Source organism: Chaetodon trifascialis, chromosome 10, assembly GCF_039877785.1.
Source record: "Chaetodon trifascialis isolate fChaTrf1 chromosome 10, fChaTrf1.hap1, whole genome shotgun sequence".
Taxonomy (NCBI): domain Eukaryota; kingdom Metazoa; phylum Chordata; class Actinopteri; order Chaetodontiformes; family Chaetodontidae; genus Chaetodon; species Chaetodon trifascialis.
The window spans coordinates 3,691,426-3,715,605 of NC_092065.1; the positions used below are offsets into that span (position 1 = coordinate 3,691,426).

The 24,180-nt window shown below is 43.2% G+C and overlaps 1 protein-coding gene across 5 annotated transcripts in view; it reads right to left on the reverse strand.

The window, feature by feature from the left end:
• plekha7a (pleckstrin homology domain containing, family A member 7a) overlaps window positions 1-19,850 on the reverse strand; it is a 136,714-nt gene extending 116,864 nt beyond the window's left edge. For all 5 annotated transcript variants that reach the window (XM_070972133.1, XM_070972138.1, XM_070972137.1 and 2 more), the window contains exons 1-3: window positions 19,712-19,850; window positions 19,507-19,583; window positions 19,284-19,341 (exon numbers count right to left, since the gene is read on the reverse strand). In XM_070972133.1, the coding sequence (XP_070828234.1) occupies window positions 19,284-19,341; window positions 19,507-19,583; window positions 19,712-19,794 (218 nt within the window). In that variant the 5' untranslated portion in view covers window positions 19,795-19,850. The remainder of the gene's footprint in view (window positions 1-19,283; window positions 19,342-19,506; window positions 19,584-19,711) is intronic.
• Between the last annotated feature and the right edge of the window lie 4,330 nt (window positions 19,851-24,180).

The window sequence follows — 24,180 nt, forward strand, 5'->3', positions numbered from 1 at the left end:
TTGTTTTAATCGCACGCCATGCGCTGCTATACCATGTGGTGCACCGCTATACACATCGAAACTAAAAACAGCCTCTTTGCAAAGTTTCTGATCCTGTATGATACAATTCCAGACTTCTGGGCTTTTTAATTAATTTGCAATTTCTTTAAGGCTTTATTGCCATTTTTCTTTAAGAACAAAGACATTGTGCTGCTTCTTGGTGAGGATTTTTGATTGAGCCATGTCTCTGATTGAACAAATGATGCTGTTTTGTTTACTGCCACACTTCCCTCATGAACTGTGAGCCAGTCCCATGCTCCATCGCTCATAGTGTGACTTGTATTCATGAGTGTTGCCCAACTGCTATTTTGAGAAGAAAATCGAAGGAGGGAAAAATCAAAGGACGGAGGGAAAAACAGAATATAAGGAAGCGGTCAATGGTGTCTTTAATCCTTTAGAGAGGTGCTCAGAGGTTGAGCAGTTGCTTCCATTGTTCAAGGCCACAGGAAGTGAGACTGAATGCGCACTTGACTGGAAGGAAAAAACTTCATTACACATCATAAAATACAGGTAGCTAGTCAAAGGATTCACTGCATAGCTCATGTTTGCTAAATGTGATCCACAAGAGAAAATGGCACATGCTAAGGCTGATGTATACTCTCAAGGAAATCATCCGATCAAAGATGACCCAACCCAAGGCCAAGACTATATCCTTCTTATTTCTTTAAAGGCTTTCTCACAGAAACAAATCGACAGTAAGAATAGACCAAGAGAGAACAAGGTACAACAGCCCACCAGCACAAAACAGATGACTTCTACTGGGTAAACCCAAAACGTCACCAGTCCAAGCAGAACTTTGTACAGGCATGATCATGATGCATGATTGTAGCCTCATCAGTCAGAAAACCGTCATAATCTCTGCACTGCTCAAACCCCACGAGGTTTTCACCTGTTGTCACAACAAGCTCATGTTTCCACACAGCAACAATTCTCCCCATTGGAATTATAAGAAGCCCTCCTTTTCTGCAAGTGCTTCCTTTATTTCATCCATTACTAATTGCTAGCTCAAGCTAACGCAGTGCATTGGCTACGCTTTGTCTCTCTTCCCTCTTCCCAGAGGGCGCTGTGTAAGTACTTGCAACACATCACATGCATCGAAGCAGGTAATTGGTGGAGAGAATTGTCTTTTTAAACGACATTTGTAAATAATCCAGCCTGAAGCTTTATGTAATAAAAAGGCCAAAATCCAACCCGACATATGACCTGTTGCTCCCGACCTGGTGGGTCTGTGTCAGGCAGCTGAGGTGGAGTCTGGGTGGATAGAGAAAGGTCTGCTTTCTGATCTGACATTCCTTTATACCGGAGTAAAATTTGTGTTGCACCATCAGATATCGCATGCACTGATGTGTTGCTGCCAATGTGCTAATTTCTCATCAGCAGCTTTTGGACACTTGCTGAACTTTGTGTCCTGTCGCCCACTATTATCATCATCAGCAGGAAAACTACCAAAATGGTGAAAGTGAAGTGGGCAAACATGCCAGAGATGATGTTGAAGGGAATCAGGATTTGAAGGAAAAACAGTTTATACGCTGTTGGTTTTGAGGAAGGGGTAACCATAGAGACCAAACCAGCAGTAGGGCAGGTATATACAGTCAATGGATAAATCTGAAAAAAACCTCCATCCTTTCATCTCTCCATCTGTGCTGCGTGCCGCTGAACATCATAATAAGCTTGCTTTTAGTATTGTGAACACTGTCCTGTCACAACCTTTTGTGATGTTACACAGATTAAGACAGAGTGCGCGTGCAGGCAGCCGTGAGTGGTTAATGTGCTATGAAATGTGAAATAGCTGTGGATAAAGTACAGCGAGGGGAAATAATATGCATTACTCCGCTTTCTCCCTGAACCGGCTGCAGCAGCTCCCACTCCAAAGAATTGCAAATCTGCATATATTTTTTAATGATGCGGTTGGCATTTTAATAGACATATGTGTGAGTGAGAGGCTCCTTTGTCTGGATGTGCAGGTGTGACATTTATTTGAAGCACAATCTGCCACAGAAACTTTACTTTGACAAAGATTTAAAGCGGCCCAGCTTTTTTACCTTTTGTTTGAGATGAGAGAAAGGAGCCACTCAGCTTTTGAACTCAAAGAAAGAAAGAAAGAAAGAAAGAAAGAAGAGACGCACGAGTGAGAAGAGCCAACAAAAATATCACTTTGTGATGATCAGACAAGCTTGCCGTATTAATGATGATGCTAGAAGTTTGTTAACCACAAGTTCACAGAAACCTTCCACATAAAAAAAGTAAAAAGAAGTAATAATGTGCTGTAATTTTGTGCCATTAGTCATTTTACAGAGGCAGCTGCACATGAATCCTTCTGTTATGTTTCTTTTCAGTAACGCTCTCTGATGAAGCTTGGAGGCTCTTAATTATTTTCTGATTAGCTTTTTGGATGCGAGTGGCCATTTGTCTGCTAGCGAACTACTTCTTCAGTTCATGTATTTGTTCATTCAAATAAACAAACAGATAACTCCGCAGCCCTTTCACATGCTTTCTGCCGCCCTGCTTTGTCTTTGCTTCCGATTCTTCATGTTCCCGCAGAGCGCCATGATAAACCACATATCAGCCTGACAGATCTGTGTTGTACTCAGATCCTCTGCGAAAGTCTGGGACTAATACTTCAGCCTCGGGCCGAGGTTAAATATTCAAGACATCCATTTTCAGACTAACTTCAAAGATGGAATTAAATGCACACACACACACACACACACACACACACACACACACACACACACACACACACACACACACACACACACACACACACACACACACACACACACACACACACACACACACACACACACACACACACACACACACACACACACACGTGGCATACTAAAATGACCTCAAAGAGTAATCTCTGTATCAGTGTGAGGAGAGGAAGAGGAAGAGGAAGACAAAAGGAAGAGATGGCTCCAAAAATAACGCCTCAGTCTGAAGAGGATTAGAAGAGCACAGCAGGACTAGTGATGAAGCATCAGCCACTCAGAGGTGTATGATTAGGACAAACACTCCTTGATGTGAACTGTCACTGCAGAGAAATCAGCTCATAGTCAGAACAGTCAGGCTCAGACGAAGGATACAACGCTAGAAAATAAACTGCTGCAGGTTTAAAACCTAAAGAGGTGAAAACAGCACCTTCAGAGTGTAGAGCACTAGTACTCAAGCTTTTCTAGCTTTCTAATGTCAAAACTATACTGTATACCTTTTGGATACTACAGCAAAAAGACCCAGGAACACTAATTACGATTGTTTCTTTCTTTCTTTTTTTTTTTTTTCTTTTACCAGCCTGCACACACTGCTGCTGCAGAGAAAGTCATGACTAGTTGATTTTATTGCTGTTTCATCTGTGAAGCCTCAGGTGGAAAATCTGATTTCTTCTTTTGATGCTATCAAACGTATAATTAATGGAGTTTGTATCATTTTAAACACAAAGTATCGATACTTTCAACCAGCTTGTAGCATTCCTCCTCACATATTCAATCCCACAAACAAAAACTGAAGTGCAAACATTAAGTAAAGCTTCTGCAACCCCCACCAACCGCAAATAAACCGAGATACAGACTGAATGACCAAGTCTAGCGGTGAGGTTGCAGGTTGCAACCAGCTGAACCCCTCTTCTCACCCTCCCCTACAGTGGCTGCTCAAAGCGTGAAAACGCAGAGGCCTGTTTGGTTGGCCAGTGTTTGGTTTGTCCTTTCTGGGCTACCTTAGAAACATGGCGGCCTCTGTGGACGAGGTCCTGTGGTCCAGCTCCCTCTGTAGATATAAAGAGCTCATTTTAAGGTACCGAAAACACAATAATTCACTCATGAAAACATAATCATGAAGACCATATTACATTTATACTCCCACAAATAACCCCACTAAAAACATGCAAGAAGATCACCACCTGACCAATGGTGACGAGAACTGGGTCCCCGGGCGCCGGTCAACTGGCAGCCCACCGCTGCTGGTCTGCCATGAAGGAAGGACAGACCATGGATGGGTCAAAAAGCAGGAAAGGAATTCACAGATGCATGACGTGGGCAGTTTCCCCCTCAACTCTGCATGTTGTGTGTAAATTGTGACGAATAAAGGAATTCTTCTTCTTATGCCAATAGCTAAATTAATCAATATAAATGTCAGACACACTGGACATTTAACGCCACAGCAGCCAACTGTGAAGAAATGAAATGTGCTTAAGGGGAAGTCAATGACACAACCCTCAGTGATGAGATAAAAATGAAGTAGCGGCTCAATAAGTCTCCCACCTGCTCAGGAGAGGTGAATCGTGTCCAGTTCGACAAGAGCTGGATGACATCATCATGTCCGTCTGCTGACGATGGAACGAGAGCCAGGAGCCGATTATTGTCACTTAGCATAAAGAAAGCTAGCCTGGCTACATCAAGAGCTCACACATCTGTTTACCAGCTGTTGCCTTATGAGTGGGCTGCATGGTGGCGCAGCAGGTAGTGCGCGTGCCTCACAGCAAGAAGGTCGCCAGTTCGATTCCCGGGTCGGGCCTTTGTGTGTGAAGTTTGCATGTTCTTCCTGTGCATGCGTGGGTTCTCTCTGGGCACTCCGGCTTCCTCCCACAGACCAAAAACATTGATTGATTGGTGACTCTAAATTGCCCCTAGGTGTGAGTGTGAGTGTGGATGCTTGTGCCCTGCGATCGGCTGGCGACCAGTCCAGGGTGTACTGTACCCCGCCTCCCGCCCATTGACAGCCGAGATAGGCTCCGGCCCCCTGCGACCCCGAAAAGGATAAGCGGCATAGAAAATGGATGGATGGATGGTCTTATGAGAAGAAGAAATGTACTTTATTTATCACACACAGTTGCATGCACACGCCATGCTTCCGTGAAATTATTTTTCCGCATTTGACCCATCCTCAGTCTGTCGATCCTCCGCGGCAGACCAGGAGCGGTGGGCTGCCAGCTGCCAGCCGATGCCGTTGCCCGCGCCCGGGGACCCATCCCTTCTCGTCACCATTGGTCAGTCATTGGTTCTTGCATGTTTTTAGTGGGGGGGTTATTACGGAGGAAACCCCGGGTCAACACAGGGAGAACATGCAAACTCCACACAGAAAGAGTTACATAACATAACTATTTCTTGTTTCCACTCTTTATGCTAAGCTAAGCTAATCGTCTTCTGGCTATCTGAAGACATCAGAGCGGTATCACTCTTCTCAGCAGGACAGTGAATGAGTGTATTCCCCAAAATGTCCGACAAGGTCAAAAACACACTTCCACTGCATGGCAGTGAGTCAGGGGAAAAAAAACATTATTAAGTATTTACTGTGAAAAATATTGAATAGTTAATAATGTTTCTCTTTTCTTAATCCTTCCTCACACTGGACTCTTACCGTCTGAATACTGAAATGGTTGAAAGAGCCACAAATGAAAGCTTTCATCACTTCACAGTGAGACCACAGTCCGGCCACGTGTCTGCCTCTGAACAGCATCGACACACCAGACGAGCAGAAACCACTGCACTGTTTCATCAGGGATGACAAAGAATCACGTCAGCTGCTTGATTCCAGATTGATTACCTGCACCCGGAAGAAATCAATTTTTACAGAGGTGGAAATTTGGTTGTTTAGTCTGTGCGTGCACATCAGCGCCATTTTTCCATCAGATTTGAATGCTTAGCTTACTGTCAGTGAGCGCAAACAGCGTCAGATGTGATACAAAGAAAAAAGACAGGAACAATGTGGGGTGGTGGTCCCAGAAATACACTGCATGTTTTATGTGTTGCTGCCTTTGATTTTCACTCTTTTTCATCTTTTTTAACAGATTCATATAGTTTGAAATCTAAACCAAAGTAAAAACACACCTCAGATCAGATCCTCATCCACAAAATAGTGACTGTGATCCATTATTACTGTCCCATCCCGACACTGCACCTTACAACACAGAGTAATACCCTGTTCTCACCTCTGATGTCTTATAAAGTCAACATCCTGTCCTGCAGACATTAACTAACACCAACTGTGTTGTCACATTTCAGCAACAAGAAATGAACAGGAAAAACATTGTAGATCTGTTTTCAGGTCTGGCTGAAATACACACCACAGTCTACGCGCACGCGCACGCACGCACGCACGCACGCACGCACACACGCACGCACACACACACACACACACACAGAGCTGTTGATAAATCATTAGCCCGCGGTGGAGCTGGCTGAGTCCCTGTGGGGTTTCAGTATGAATACAGTGAGTCAGGCATAAATACTGACTCATCTCACTTCTTACCTACACTTAACATTCCTCCTTGATACCTGTGGCTCACGGCTTAAGGTTTAAATTTGTGATCCTTTTCAAGCTTTTCAGATGAGAAACTTTTTCAAAATGTCTCTCACTGAAACATTAACGGCAGCTGTACACCCACAGAGCATGATTCTGCGTGATCTGAGACACAACACGATCTCACCTTAGTTTTGCCGTCTTGTTATGAAGAAAAACCTGGCTGCTGAAAAGGTGAGTCAACGTCTGCTGGGGTTTGATTTTTGGATGATTGTGTGAAGTTTCAACGGGAACAGGAAGATGGTAAAAGGACTCATTTTGTAGTCTGAAATGACCACTCAAAGCGCTTTACAGCACACGCCACATTCATCACTCAGTATCTTGCCCAAGGACTCTTCGACGTGCAGACTGGAAGAGCCGGGATCGAACCACTGACCTTCTGATTGGTGGTCTACCTTTCAGAGCCACAGGCGCCTGGTAGATGTTTTGCTCCCTACTTTGACTCAATCAATTCCAGAGCACTGTACCAATACAGATATCGATAGCTGAACTCTACTGATTCCAGAGTTTTCTTTTCCACAAATGTAAAGTCTGTGCCCCTCACTGTGTGGCGTCATTTTTCTGTAGGTTGTTTTCTGTTGTTGTGAGACTAACATAGGGCTGGGCGATAAAAACGATAGCGATATGTCTCGCAATAGACACGTCATCAATATCAATAAAAAATGCGTTCGATAAAGCATTCGATAATTTTTTTTTCTTCATCGGAAGAAACCTGAAGTGACGAAGCGAGGTTGGTTGCCTGAACAAAGGCACTCGCTCTCAGGTAACTGAGCAACGTAGGGAGTAATCGCTAATCAGTGAGAGAGACACGCTAACACGCCAATCATGTTACATTATCAAGTTCGGTTGCAGCATCTCGTTGTCTCGTGTTTGATGCTTCGCGAGGAGTGAGATGAGAAATAGAAAGTGAGCGCTGCAGCGAGCGAAGAAATTGTCGATAAAACAGGGAAAGTCAGCTCGCCGGTATGGAGTTTTTTGGATTTCATAAGTCGGACCGTAGTCAGACCAATGTGGTCTGTGAGTTATGCAAGACTGTCGTCCCCACCAAGACCGGTAAAACCACAAACTTATTTAACCACCTTAGCTGCGCTCACTCTTTGGAGCGCAGCTGTATTCGCCAACGTCCAACAACATCTACAACCGCAGCACCACCACACAAGCAGCAGACCGCCATGCAGAGGTATCTGCTTCAGTGCCTGATGACAAATCATCTAAAAGGCACAAAGACGTAACAGAGGCAGCGGCATATCATACAGCTAAAGACATGCTTCACTGAGCACTGAGGAGAAGCCAGGTTATAAACATCTCTTACACATGCTTTTTCTTTTTTTTTTAAACACACTTGCAATAAAAATAGAATTGAATAGTTCATGTATGTTTAGAGTAAGAAGAGTGACTAAAGTTGTTCATATGTCTAGGCTGGTTTTATAGTTCAGTCAAGTCCACCTCAGTTTCTGCTATGTTTCCAAAACACTGCACATATCTGAAAACATTTTATTCAGCAGAAGGTGAATCAGCTTGTGAACTTTCTGCACTAAACCTGCAGAAAAAAAGTTCTCAGGTTTCTCTCTGTTTACATTTTTACACTTTTTTTACATTCATTATTTGAGTGTTTTCCATGGTTGTGTTGACATTTCCTTTCCTTTCTGCCTTGATAGCTGAGGGGATTATAATCAGAGGAAGGTTACATTTAAAATAAAAATGTTTAAATTGAATGTATTTTTCTCCCGGTCCTTATTTTAAATAGGTCATAAAAAGTATCAATAATTATCGATATCGACCAATATTTAACACTTATATCGCAATAGAGTTTTCAGCCATATTGCCCAGCCCTAGACTAACACCTGAGCTGGCAGCGTGACTTACAAATGTAACTGATAGCAGAAAAGCAGAATTTTACAGTGACGCTGACAAAGAGTCTGTATTAAACGTGTATTGTCTGGCTGATAACCTGATCTTCTTATTGAGGTCAGTGTCGGCCCTGATACCAACCCGGCGTATCAGATCGGTGCTTCCTCGCGCCCCACTCATGAGCGCTGCCTATTGTGTTTAATGGAGCGTCTGGACAGGCGGCAGGCATTGCTGCAGCAACAACTGAGACCAGTGTCTGTGGAGGTCGGCAAGTGTTCTGTCACTGCACTTACACAGCCAGCGAAGGTGTGGATGATGATATCTGGGGAGGGTTTCATCCCTGAAATGAAGTGCTGCTGATTCTGTGTCTGACATGGCTGTTTTTTCCTTTATGAATCAAAGGCCAGAATGGGTCAGATCAATGCTGAGTTACGATTTTAATAAAATCACTGAGTCAGCACTTTTTCCTGACATCTAATTAACATTTAAGAGCAGCTCCCTTCACTCTCTGGACAGTCAAAAATGAAATTAATCAGGGCTTCACTATCATATAATCTGTTCCAAAGATAGAGGAAAACGGCCATCAGAAGTTTCCCCAAGTCTTCAGTTGTCTTGTGTTCACTTCAAACGTGTCTCAACACTCCTCTCATTAATGTTTTCAGTGAACTTGCTTTGACAGGACAGTCAGTTAACCAAAAGCATGTAGTAAATAAAGCACTGAGGTGTTTTAGTTTGATGGATTTGCAATGAAGCTCGGCGCTGGTGTGCATTACTGTGTGTGTGTTGACAAAACCCAACACTGTCCAACCAGCAGTCCAAGATCTAAAGAGATTTAAGATGATACAAGACATAAACAAGCAGCAAATCCTCACAAATGAGGAGCTGAAACCAGAGAATGTTTGATATTTTGGCTTGATGAATGACTTTATTTTCTGTTTATTGACTAATCAACTAATGGTTTCAGCACTGCTGTCAATACTTTCATTAATGATGAAAAGCAGAGCTGCAAATCAAAACCTTAGTCATGAGTCCAGAAGTGATTGGAAGGAGGACTCAGACTGTCTAACACTGTCTTGAAGGAAGGAAGGAAGGAAGGAAGGAAGGAAGGAAGGAAGGAAGGAAGGAAGGAAGGAAGGAAGGAAGGAAGGAAGATGACTGAGGCAGAGAGAGAAGCAGAGCGTGGAGACGAGAGGGTGTGAAATCAAGCGAATGAGTGGAGATGGTGAGACAGAGAAGCTGCCTCAGCAGATGCTATCTCCTGGGAAGGTTGATGAAAATGTACTTATCTTATTTCCAAAGTCATTCACAACAAAAAAAAGCCCCTTCAAAAAGCTTCTATATTTTCTCACCTTCTGAGGCAAACAAACATCCATTCTTCAGTCCACTCAAGAGCCGGCATTCCTGCACAGGGTGTTCATACTTTCGGCTTCATGCGAGCTGAAGTGTGGTGAAACTGTTCCACCAAGCCAAACCACAGCTACGCTATAACAACATCAACACACCCAAACATCAGAAATGGGTTCTATTAAGAATACATGACATTTCAGGCATGCAGCAGGTGACGCTTGAGACCTTCAAACGCCATCAAGTCATGTTTGATCCGTTTAGAAAAGGAATTTCTGGCCATGTTTCTGTAAAAGACTTCTGAAGCAAACGACTACAAAGCTGTGAGATGTGTGAAATGAAGCCAGAACAGAGCAGGGAAATGATTTACCTCCGACACCTCTGAAAGTTACAAATTTACCCTCATAAGCTAAAGTCGACTGAATAACAGCCAAAGAAGATAAAGTGGGTTAAAAAAAACTCAGCATAACCCTGGCACATGTTGCTGAGGTGAGCCTTTTGTAGAGAAACAGGTGTTGGAAGCAAATATCTGGAGGCGACATCGTTAAGAACGGAAGACAACATTGGATGTAAATGCTGTCCTTGGGCTGACATTTGCAAGAAATAATCTTTAACTTCCCTGCTGTTCTGAAAGCAAACACAGAGACTGGTTAGCACCTCCAACCAATGAAAACAACAGAAAAGCTATTGTTGACAAAGCTTTCTCTTCCAGCCTTTATTTGTCTGCCAGGGAACTGTTGGTTCTTTGGTTTAGCCGTGGCTCCACGGCAAAACAAAGCCTCTTTTTCATTTGAGGACAAAGAGCGTTAGACGGCGAGCACAAACCCACCCTATGTTGTCACGCCTTTAATAAGAGCCACCGGTTTTATTAGCAGGTTCACAAAGTTTTTCCATCAAGATGGAAAACAACTGCTTTTCGTGGGGACCTGCTGCCTGAAGTCGTCCTTTCTGTGTGAGCTAACAGCCTCAAAGCAGCCATTCAGGCGGATTCACTCTAATGCAGCACGGCCTTCTCTGTACACAATCTATATTTAGGTCTATTCAGTGCTGCATTCACCTGGGAACCAAGCACCTCATCCAGAATGAAAATTTGAGAAATAGCCGTTAATACGTCACTCAACTAACATCCGTCATGCACCATCTTTGCACGAACATTTGATGCTATGACTCATCTTCTAATTCTTTCTGTCGGGAGATTGCAAGCTTTGTGAAATTGTTATTCAAGGTTGTCCTACTGTGCACGGAGAGGGAGTATTACTGAATTACTTTCTTAAAAAAAGGCTTTGCTTGTCTTTTTAACCAAGACTCCATTGGTGCCGGGCAAAGAGCACACCTGCTCTGCAAACCTTAACACAGTCATTCAGAAAAACATTACTGGACAATTAACCACTCCAGTGGTCTTGGTGGTATCTGCAGCCAGTGTAACACAGAGCCTCAAAGGGTTTAAGTCTTGCAAGGCCATACTCCTGACATTATTGTAAGCTGCTTTCCAGATAAGCCTCTTCGTCACGGCTTCGTGATACCATCATTGTGCTTACGCTGCCAATCATGCAGCGCTCAAATCAGCGCACAGCCAATGTCAGGCTTCTGTCAAAAGCATCACCTCTGCAAAACTGCAAAACCCCTGAGTCATTCAGTGTCACTGTAACTCACTACAAGCTACAATGAGTTGTATGAATACTATCTCTACATTTTAATTAAGGCAAGCGGCTCTACAGCACCGGTCTGTTATTAAACCATTTACTGGGTTGGAATAAATATAATGGAGAGATAGATATCCATAGGAAAGCTTCAGCCTTTGGTGTTCCAGCAGAGCGCTACCCTCCACCAGTCACACTCCATAATGCACAGATCAATCAAGCTCCTGCCTATAAATATGAACTTCTTCTGTAGACACTATCTTACTTTGTACTCAGCTGCAGCACAGTGATTTTCACAGTCACTGCAGGACACAGTAAGTCTGACCCAAAGAAAGTCCACTAACAAGCTGTTTCTGGGTGTTTTTCTACCATTTCTCACAGTCTTCATCAGTGAGGAGCTTGTTCAGGTGTCTTCACAGGTGATAACAGGTGAGTCGCATATTTAGGAGAATCACAATCCTCCTCTCTGAAGTAGGCCTATGCTGGCTGGTCATCAGTTAGCATATCGAATCTCTATACTCTGTGCCCTGTTGTGCCGTATGTCTCTGGTGGAGCCCGCTAAGCTCTATTAATCAACGTTAGTGACGAGTTCATTTTAAATCCATAGTCACAAACCAGTTTGTTGTCTCTTTTCCATCGATCTCACGTCCTGCATCTCCGGTCTCGAATTGTCTGCTCACCTAAACTCTGCTCAGCACTCAGCACTTAACATTACGGATATGATTTGCATTATTATATTAAAACTTAAAGACTTAAACATCTATGGCATCTATGGCAGACATCTATGTTGGTGCTGCACTCGAACACACATCACACACACACAAACGAGGCTTCAGAGGAATCTGAAGGTTAGAAATAATCCATCCATCCATTGTCTATACCAGACTATCCCCTTTTGGGGTTGCGGGGGGGGCTGGAGCCTATCCTAGCTGTCAACGGGCGAGAGGCGGGGTACACCCTGAACCGCTCGCCAGAGACAGACAACCATTCACACTCAGACTCACAGAGTCACCAATTAACCTAACCACTGTGGGAGGAGGCCGGAGTGCCCGGAGAGAACCCACGCATGCACGGGAAGAACATGCAAACTTCACACAGAAAGGCCCTGCCTGAACCGGGGATCGAACCGGCGACCTTCTTGCTATGAGGCACGCGCACTACCTGCTGGGCCACCATGCCACCCGGTTAGAAATAATGAGGTAAACAAATAGGGAATAAAGTAAAGTTGCAACTCACAATTAGATTTTAATTAGTGCTGTCAGGCGATTAAAAAATTAATCTAATTAATTACAGGATTTGTAATTAATTAATCTAATTAATCGCATTTTAATCTCATATCTGCTAAAGGTCCCCAAATAAAGAATTTGAATTCTAGGACATTACAAAATTGTAGTGCATGACTAATCAATTGAATACACCAAGAAGAGAAGATTTGATATCCACATTTTTATTGGTGAAGTGTGCTTCATAAATGAAATTCAAAAGAAAAAAGGTCAAGCACATCAGCAAACCAATTAGGCCAGGTGCATTATTCAAAAATGCAATAAAAATACAGTTAAATAAAATAAATAAAAATCAGAAATAAAATAAGGCTAAGTCTCAAATAGGCACATAAGCAGACTCTCAATCAAAATGAATACTAAAGCTGACTCAATACAGCAATTCAAAATGAATAATAGTATAATATGCCTCTAAATAAGGCAACATCAATAGCAAGATGCCAACAGGCATTTCTTTTAAAAGGGTATCTCCAGTCATAATCTATGTTTGTCTCAAAATCACCACAACTATTATCAGTTCATCTCATAGCATCCATACACCCAACCTCAGCTTGTGGAAGTTTAGATTCAATTTTGTTCAAAAATCAATCATTTACACCGAACATACAGCTGGTGAATTCTTTTCATCACTGTAGTTCTCGACGGTAGCTGGAAATTAGAGTCAGATGACGCTATCTGAAACGCCTCTTTTAGGCCCTCGTCTTCCACGATTGAAATCGGCCTGCAATCAGCAGTAACCCACTTTGCGATTGAGTCTGTCAGTTTTTCTGTCGTGGCTCTGCTCATTCGTTTTCCTAACTCAGCAAGTGTGGGTTGGCGGAGTGAGCTCACGGTAGCACTAGCAGCACTAGCGGCAACTACATGTTTAGCGTTTAAATGATAATTCAGGCTGGAGCTGCTACGGTGATAGGAAAATTCTTTTTTACACAAGGTACAAATCACTGCGCTCTTGTTAATAGTCCCGTCTTTGTTCTTTTTATAAATAAACTTGCCGTTCAAAGGTCCAAGTAGGCTTGCCTCGCTCTCCGGTGTCGCATCCATGTCTGTTGTCACCCTGCTTTTGACTAGTGGCGCAGGTAAGATGCGACCTCACTGCAGCCTACGGGTCACTCAAAGGGCCAAATTTAAAATGCTTGCGCATTGACTTGCCACTCATGATTAATTGCGTTAATTTTTTTAGCGCGTTAATTTGCAGCGTAATTAATTAATCTAATTAACGCGTTAAACTGACAGCCCTAATTTTAATTATTAGTTATTCTGTTGTTTTGTTCCATCAATCATTTAATCGTTTAGTCTACGAAATGTCCATCACAACAGCTTTGATCCACAGCCAAAAACTCAAAACCATTCAATTTACAAGGATATAAATGCACATCTGACAAGCCAGACACCAAATAATGCTTGCTATTTTTGCTTGATAAATGCATTAAACTATAATTAAATCGTTGAAAATTCATGTACTTGTCAATTGGCTAGTTGAATCTTTGGCTAATCATACCACAAAGCGACATCTGATCTGATGTAAACTAAATGGTAACGACTGCTTGCAGCAGAAGGAGAGCAGTTCCAAACAGTCAGCGGTTAAGCCGGGCGGTGAAGGAGTTTCTCACACCTTTCTAGATTAGTGGAGCTCCAGGATAATGACTAAGGACGGGGCTGAGGACAACAGGACTGAACCAGCTGTCTTCCACTACCAGCAGCGATCACTCACAGCTCGCTCTCAGCTTGATTCTCTCACTTTTTGTGTTTGTGTGCAAGTCCTTCTTTCTCCCTCTCCCTCCCGCCTGCCTTAAATCCCCTTCAGCGAAGTCAGTCATGCAGACGGTCCTATAGGAGGTTTATCCCTCCTTGGATCTGATCGGCTATGCTCCCCACCTCCCTGTGCCAGGAGCCCCCTTGCTGGGAGTGGCTGCAGAACAGGGAGGAGGAAGGCTCATCTGGAGGCCCCTCAGACGGACTCACACGTCACGTCTGTTTGCCTGTAACCAGCTATGAGTGTGAGCAAACATGAGACAAAAGCAAACAGAAAGTTACGACGTTCTCAGACAAACAGACGTCGTACTGACACTGAGACATACTTCTGGATGGAGGTATGCGAGAGTGGGCTTAGCCTGCGGAGGTGGACGTAGCCAAACAAACCAAACTCATACTTACCCACTTGTCCATTGAGGGACATAAGGAGGGATTATTAAAGCAAGCCCAGGCAAAGAACCACTGAGTGCGAGGGTTGAGGACAGACAGGAACGAAGCAAGAAGAAAACAGCTGGAGGCAGACGGGCGATCTGACTGCTGCTACGTCTCAATGAGCTCATCAACGGCTGTGAGAGTCACAGAGGTGCGCTGAGGATGATCACTGTTTTCAGTGTCTGTGCCAAAACTAAACAAAGCTTTCATGCTGTGATTCCAAAGTGACGCTCACATGGCATGCTGGGATATCAGACGCTGATCACTTCACTGGAAACACATGCAGTATTTAGGCTGAAGTGCCCTCAGGACGTATCGACGATTCAATCGCTCAGGCGGCCTCAGAGGCCCGACCCTTTAATATTCCAGAATGCAGCCATGAAGAACAACTAACATATGTTTTTCTAAAGTGTAGAAAATAGAAAACCATGCAGAATGTGTCTTCACCATCAAACTTCTGGAGCAGTTCTGGTTTGAAACATCTTTTGGTTTGGTTTTTTGGCATACTTCCCACCAGATACCTGCAAACAAATGCCTTATGCCAGCTAACACACACCCTGTTTCTGAGTATCAAAAAGTAGTGAAGTAATGATTTGCCAAATGCAGCACAAATTTCAACCAAAAATCCCCAAAAGCAAACACATTTCCATTGACGACCACCATGCAAATACCAGAAGCTGAGCACATTGAGATAAACAGCTAGTTTTCCCCAGTCTGGTGCCAATGAGACGACATAATTAGAGTTGCAGTGAAACCTCAAACAGTGAGGAAACTTATGGGCTCCTCTTCAGATAATAAAAAAAAATGTACTTTCATGGCTCAATAGTTACTGTCACTGCCATAAAAGTTCTCATAGAGGATTAAGACATGTTCCATCAAGTGGTTTCTGGAAAATATTCAGAGGGCCTTTGCAGCCAATGATCACATGGCTGCATGGTCACAACCATCACTGATGACCTTGGTTGCCCTCCATACCCCTCGCTCCCTTTTCCCTGTCTACCTCCTCACCTACCAAACAGAAAATGGCCAAAAAATATTCTTAAAATATATATTTCTATCTTCCATCTTAGGTAAGACAATGCAATACGTACATTGTGTGATTTTGGTCTGCAGGGATTGTTTTGGTAAATGATAAAAGCGTCTGAGGAACCAACTCCAGTCCACAGTCAAAGGAAACACCGTGAGCCGATGCTGCTCTGTTTCAGCAGGCAGGATGAATCTGGGCTTCTCCTCTCAGAATAAACTCCAAGAACTCTGCGAGCATCCCAAGAAAAAGCACGCCGAGACACAGAGGGAGCTGGGCTGCTCTTTTTGCTAGTAATAAAAACATTAAAAACATTTTTCGGATAGAAGAGGCTCCAGAACAGACAGCGGTGGAGCCCTGGGGGGCTGGTATATAAACACGGCCTCTAGATAAACAGCCCCCCTCCAATGCGAATAGGATATTGGATTTCAAGGTTGTTATTGCCTCACCTTGTTCTGCTCAGGAGATACCACTCACAGGCCAATTAAAAGTTTGGAGAAGGAGACAGTAAATAAACAAATGTCCCACTCAGGCAAAGGGAAAGACCGTTTTCTTAATTAATCATTCAACCTTCTATAGATCATCCACCACATAACATGTATGAAGACAGTGCAAAATGCCCAACAGTTCAAACCAGAGTGATTAATTGATTAACTGATTAATTAATTAATTTACAGAAAACTCATCTTCAACCATAATTAAAAATGCTTCAGCTTCTCAAACGTGACAATTTGGAGCTTTTCTTTGTCATAAATGATTGTAAACTGAATATATTTGGATTATATTTGGCTTTTGGACCATTGGTTGGATAAAACAAGATATCTGAAGAAGCATGTTTTTCACGACTATCTGACACTTTACATACAATTAATGGAGAAAATGATAAAACCTTAAAAATATTTAGCTGCAGCCCTCATTCAAACCCAATGATATTTCATTTACAGAGATTTAAAGCAGGAAATCCTCACATTTGAGAAGCGTGAACCAGTAAATGCTTGATATTTTTCCTTGAATTATTGATGTGAAGATAATCAACTTTCTGCTGATTGACTATCAATTAATTATTTTGGCACTGCACTTTCTCTAATGCCAAAGTTCTGGTGGCAATGGGCAAAACCTACATGAATGTGAGCGTGAACCTGAGATTTTCCCCTGAACGCACCGTTAAAGCTCAATGACGTCTGACAGACGTCACTGTGAACAGGATGCTAGTTGTCTGTAAAATTGCCTCACTATCCAGTGACATCTCCAGTGGTAGGGAACACCACTAAGCTTGTACACAGAGACAAAAACAACATCCCCTGATGCAGCATGAGCTTGCATCATAAGCTTATCACCTGAGGTTGCTGCACGGCTTTCCAGCCAAAAGCATCACATCTGACACACGAACAAGTGCCTGCTAACAGCCTGATAGCCAATTACACGACTGAATATGTTTGAGCTGCATGTTGTGGCAAAACAAAAGAAAGTGCGGCATAAAGAGAAAATGTTAAACCAGAAATTCAAAAACAATGTAATTGCCAGTTTCATGTCCCTCTTTTTCAATGACTCCATTCAGGATTATTTTTAGTGAGTGGCAGCAAAAAGACACAGACGCACACAAGCTGAGTCTGAGTCATGCATCACTGCGAAACGTGGCAGCACATCGGGACGGATTCAGATGAATTTTAATTAACGTCTAACACAACAAGACGTTTTGCACTAAGTCTGAATTCCAACAGCATTTATCCAAAACAGCCATTATAAAACTCTGTGCCGAGGCGATCACCATCAACAGCAACGTAAACGACCTTTGCCCTCTGTTACCTGCAACAACACGTTAATCTCTGTCCACAGAGAAGTCATAAAGCCATAAAACACTCAGTCCTGCTGCTTCAGAAGAGCTCATGACTGACCAGCTGACAGTCAAAATGTAGAAGTACTGTCTGCGTATGAATATTCAGGAGAAATCAATTACTCACCACAGTGTCTTAAAACAAACTCACACACTGACAAAACACAAGCGCCAACTGTGTATGTCGAAGTAATCAGAACAGAAAAATGTCCCAGCCGTTTCCTTTATGCTGTTCGTGCTTATTGTTGTAAATATGACCCAAATATTGACCGAAAAGTGTCCCACCAACAACCCAAAAAACATTTAGGACTGTTGATAGAGCACAAATTATCAGAGATGGGACAAAGTCATTGAACTGCAAGAGTCAAGAGTCAAATCCTGAGTCGAGACTGCAAAGGCCAAGTCCCAAACCTCGTTTTCAGCTGCTAAACAAGCGTTTTACTCTGGAGGCCGAGTCTGTTGTTCCTGATTTGTCCTTCATGGTGGACGTTACCAACAACCTGGCTCCAGCAAAAGCTGCCAAGACATCTGAGTACGCGGCTGAGCGCAGAGACTCCTTCAGCCGTTTAGTTGGAGGTTTCAGGTCATGAGAGGCAAACAAAAGGAAACAAACGTGTTTGCTACGATGTGGATCCAGCTGCCGTTCATGACAACAACATGAGATCACTGAGCTGCAATGCAACGACCTACGACTGTGAGCGGCTCTGTCAGAGACTCAGGCATCATCATCATCATCATCATCATCATCATCTGACACCAGATGACTCCCCAAAGAGAAGCAGCTCCAGTCATCACAGAGGTTAGTGTGATAAATGTGTTCAATAATGTAGTATGAGGGACAAAAGCCAAAGCGGGGGTGCCACTGAGTACAACCCTTGACAGAAAAGAGGCAAATATCAATATTTTTAAGGCCGCTTGATCTTAAATTTGACTGCTTTGGGCAAATAAATGCTAATAAATGCACAGATAAACACAGCAGTGAAACAGGTACCGCCATTAATCTCTGGCAGAGTAGAGAACAAAACTTAAAATCTAAAATCTTAAAAAAGCATCATGAAACTGGAACATAAAAATGTGTTGATATGAAGGAACATGGAAACATTGAAATCATCAAAATTAAGAGAAGTTTTGAAACACTTTTCAGGTCTTTTTTAACTTATCCGGTGTTGGACGGGCTACTTTGATTTGTGACTTCAGAATAAAATGCTATGGGAATACAGACAGATAAATCAACCTCTATATTAGCCAGTATCATCTTATAGCAGACAGATGTGCTGACACTGATCAGCTGCACCTCAGTGTCAGCACATCTGTCAGCTGATAAGAAGCAACAAATTACCATAAACAAAGAGAATTGTTTTGAGGTAATGTGGAAACAGATCATCACAGACCATGACTGAATGTGAAGCATTTCTAGTAGTAGCCCTGGGAAATGGAGAAAACAACTGGATAAAGTAGAAAGCAGGATGAGCCAAATGGGGACACGTAGTACATGAAAATGATCAGAGTCAGAGCCAAACAAATTGCATCAGTGCATGAAAACGCGCACAATGCAGCCTAATTACCAAAAGATGAACATAGCTGATATGTGTGTGTCATAAATGAAAGCAGTGGGGTCATTAGAAGGTCAGCAGGTTAGTCACAGCGCATTTAAACCCGCACTGTCCCTGCGGCACAGAGGAATTACGAGCAGGAGCCATATTAAGCTGCGCGGTGACTTCCAGTAACGCGCAGGTGACGGTAGCAATTAGCAGCGGCGGCAGCGGTAGCGTCAGTCATACGGTACTTACTTCATGAAGAAACTGGCCCCTTCGTCCGTAAAACCTTCCTCCCAGCCGCGGGGTAGGTCTGAAATAAAACGACACACTTGTTCTTGACACCTGAAAGTTTTCTCCCCTCGAGCTGGGCCCAGAGTACACAGCGAAGTTGGCACGAAGGTGAACACAGCAAAGTAAACACGAGCGCCAAATGAACTCAGGTCAAGCAGAAACTAGCTTAACGCAGCTAGCTTACCTGAGCGGATCATGTGTCCGGAGTTCACCGGCTCACCGGAGCGGGGGTGCAGCCAGGTGGTGGTCCGGGTCTCATCGCTGCCGCACAGACACACAGAGGAGGAAAAACACCTGTTACACCGCCGGGAAGGAACGGCAGTTCACCCCCGCCAACTCCCGTTAAACCGGGAGAGACGATGCGATAAAGCGCTCATTAGCACACTCACTTGATGAAGAAGACCCTGCCGTCCACGCAGACACCGTAAGACCAGTGTTCAGGTAAGGTGTCCCGCCCGAGAGGCGCCGCCATGATCCGGTCTGAAGTCCTATTTCATCTCATTCCCTCTCCATGGAGTCTCCCGGGAGCTCAATGATCACCGCCAGGGCCAGCGCTGCCTTCAGGGACCCCGCCGAAGCACGTACATCCTAACACCGCAAACATGCTGACTAGTCCTCATAGTCCTCATAGGGCTTCATGTCCATCAATGACACATTATATTAAAATTCATTACCTTTTCTTCATATCTCTGCAACTGGGACATCAGTGGAGACTCACACCTGAGATGCAGGGGTTATTAATGTGAGTCGCCCATAATTACGACATTATCATCAGCAATTAAAGGCAGCACCCAGCCGGCTTCCACAGTGAGGCATCAGAGGAGCTGCTCTGCCAGAGCTTTTCCTGGCAGTAATTGGGGAGAGTGAATGAAAAAATGTGCTGATTTGGGGCTCTTCAAAAAATGTGCCACCTTTGTATTTGGGTGATTCAACTGGGAAGGGGCTGATCATGAGATATACTCCCTTTAACCAATTAGGAATCTCATTAAGGAAAGCTTTGATTTTAATTACCCTGCACGCACGTTAATTCTTATCCAAATCAGCCCGCATTTTGTTGGACACTTTATTGAGAATTTGTAGTAAACCCTTGTGGATGTGTGTGTGTGTGTCTTTTATATTGCACCACTTACTCCAACTTAAATTAAGCCTGAGTGGTGAATAATCTAAAACTCCGCTGTAGTTTCGCCCACACTGTCTGCATCATTACTCCTCACATATTCTTGGCAGCAGGGGAACAAGTGATGCAACATGTTTTCTAAAGCCCAACTGATGCTTTTTTTATGAGACCAATATGTGCATTGGTATAACATAAACATTTTTGGCAATCATCCCTAAAATCTAGATATGAAAAACACTATTTTCCCTGTAATTAGCATTAAATCACAGTTCCTTCCAGGAAACTTCCTGCATATTTAAGAGGAAATTATAGACCTGAAATGAAGCATTCTAGAACATACTGTGCCGCAGTTTCCATCTGTCTATCTGTCACATACACCAATACTGATATGTCTGTGTTAAGTCAATAGCAAACAACGATATCAGCCTGCTGGTATGTCAGTCAGGCTCTAATGTTTACATGCAGCAAACGTGTTATTGTTGGTTTTCCTCAGAGCCTCATTAAGGTAAATAAGAGCCTTTGTCGGCTGTCACACAGTTTGCTGTGAGTCACTCATCAGGAACTCTGAGCTCACTGGAATTTCATTTTTCCAAAGTGTCTCCATATTCCAGGAGACGTGTGACGGCGTGCTTGTGACAACATCCCGACACGTCTTCCATGCAGACCTATTATTTTAGAATCCGGGCTCGGAACAAAAAGCAGCTCACCTGAGTTGTTCTTAAGTTCACAGTCGGTATGAATTTCCTCACCAGAAACAGTAATTTTCCAGAGGTTAGGGCACAGTGTGGAGAACAGAAAGGCTATGTTGATGTTATCACTCCTGGAACTCCTCTCTCCAGCAGGCAGGACTTCCAGATTTCCTGACAACGTCTCAGCGGCCTCAATTTGACCATTTTTCCAAAACACTCTGACTTCACCTCTGAGCGGATTTTTCACATGATTTTTGCATGTTTGACTTCCTCTGCTCCTTGTTTGGTTTCAGTTGGCAGCACTTTTTCATTTGGAGGCACCTCAACATCAACAAAAGAAACTCCTGAGCAGGCAGAGGGAGCTGAAGGGCAGGTAGAGGTCAGCGTACGCAGCCTCGCTGCTCAGAGCTCAAGGGTTTTTATGTCATTTGTGTGTATTTGTGTGAAAAGATAACAGTGCTCACATAGTCAAAAGAACAATGAAGACTTTTTCCTGCCAAGTCATGATATCATTGGCTAACACATCAGTAAATCAAAGCTAATAATAATACAATGAGAGTGTGTGTTCAGGTGCCTGCTGACCTTTTGCTGAACTTACACACATGCTGAGAATTTGCAAGGCAGAACACTTAAACACGCAAAAATGCATAAGTAATTTTCATATTTAAAGGCACACCCTTTGAGCTAAAGTTAAACTGTAATGTCACACCAGAGTGAAAAGCAAAAGTTTACAATTCTGTTTCACCTCTGACTCCATCCACCATCACTCAGCACCTTGAACCACACTCAAATGTGATGTCACAGGGTCCCAGATCACACCTGTGCATCACTACAGCAAGGTTTTCAGGGGGTGTTAAGCTCCTCTTGAATCACAGAGTTGCCCACCACCAACATTTTAAACACACTGGAAATGGAATATGCTATGACTCTAAACTGATAGACTGGCCTTAATATACAGCTAAATAGCTAAACAGTCTCTGTAATGATGTTGTTTATTTCCTGTTATAGGACATAACATCTGTAAGCAGTTTTTTATTTCAATTTCTTTTATTATTTTATTATTTGAACTGATGGTTGAACAAAAACCGGGAAATCTACATTAATATTGTTAGAAAATAACGCATTGGGCCTTCAAGCATTGATCATTTGTGGCCACTTGAGGGCAGCAGAGACAAACTATAAACACAACACTGATATATTATCACTAGTTCTGTCAGGCGATTAAAAAAAATAATCTAATTAATTACAGGATTTGTAATTAATTAATCTAATTAATCGCATTTTAATCTCATATCTGCTAAAGGTCCCCAAATAAAGAATTTGAATTCTAGGACATTACAATTCACTGACATTCACATTACAGCTGGTGAATTCTTTTCATCACTGTAGTTCTCGACGGTAGCTGGAAATTAGAGTCAGATGACGCTATCTGAAACGCCTCTTTTAGGCCCTCGTCTTCCACGATTGAAATCGGCCTGCAATCAGCAGCAACCCACTTTGCGATTGAGTTTGTCAGTTTTTCTGTCGTGGCTCTGCTCATTCGTTTTCCTAACTCAGCAAGTGTGGGTTGGCGGAGTGAGCTCACGGTAGCACTAGCGGCACTAGCAGCAACTACATGTTTAGCGTTTAAATGATAATTCAGGCTGGAGCTGCTACGGTGATAGGAAAATTCTTTTTTACACAAGGTACAAATCACTGCGCTCTTGTTAATAGTCCCGTCTTTGTTCTTTTTATAAATAAACTTGCCGTTCAAAGGTCCAAGTAGGCTTGCCTCGCTCTCCGGTGTCGCATCCATGTCTGTTGTCACCCTGCTTTTGACTAGTGGCGCAGGTAGGATGCGACCTGCCACTGCAGCCTACGGGTCACTCAAAGGGCCAAATTTAAAATGCTTGCGCATTGACTTGCCACTCATGACTAATTGCGTTAATTTTTATAGTGCGTTAATTTGCAGCGTAATTAATTAATCTAATTAACGCATTAACCTGACAGCCCTAATTATCACCATACAAAGTCACAAGTTGGACAAGAGTTGTCTGTTTGCACATCCTGCAGACACAGAGTGACATCATCATCCCATTGGAGTCATGTTTGTGTCCACCTGAACGTAAGTCCAGTATTCACTCTCCTCTCAGCTCTGTTTTGGTCTGTAGTAACTCCTGAGGGAAATAACAGGCTCTTTAGCCTCTAAATGCTCCACTGTGCTCACCAGCTGGTCGCTAACTTTCCGTCTGATGTCTGATGTCTGGACTTGTGGCATTCACTGGGTTTATCAGAGCTGCATCTGGAAACAACATTAACAAGAGAAGTGAGAGTGAACGAAACAATAAGCTGAAAGACACTAAAACGCTGGACTGAGCAGAACTGCAGCGCTGTGGGTTTGTCAACGCAAGCAACACCTTTTACATGCATTGATCTGCTGTTAATATAATAATTGATGACTGCAGCTTTAAATAACATGTGGGTGTAAATGCAGGGACATGTGTACTGTTAATAAACACAATTCCTGATGCACAAAGTCACACTCACTCACTCAAATGCAGTCTCTCACTGGCTGCCACACTCCCATCCCCATGACTTCATCTCCTGGATTAGGACTATCTCCATTATGCTGAACTTACTTTGACATTCTGAGTATTTCATTGCATCATTTACCATCATGCTGACATTTCTATTCGACTGCAAACATTTCGGCTGTGTTTGTCCTTGCCTTCCTCTGTTCAGCCAGTCACAGTAATTTATTGTCGCTGTACTTCTAAAGCACACCAGGAACAGCAGCTTGATTCCTGCAGGCGTCTGGCTGAGGTGAACGTTGTGCTCTCACTTGGATGAAAACACCTGAAATAAGTAGTCTCGTCCAGGCTATTTAACTGAAGAACAATACATTTTATGAAGCAGACGGTGTTAACAACCACTCCCACATCAAGTAGCATCAGGTGTGTGTGTGTGTGTGTGTGTGTGTGCGTGTGTGTGTGTGTGTGTGTGTGTGTGTGTGTGTGTGTGTGTGTGTGTGTGTGTGTGTGTGTGTGTGGAGAAAGCAAAACACACAAAAACA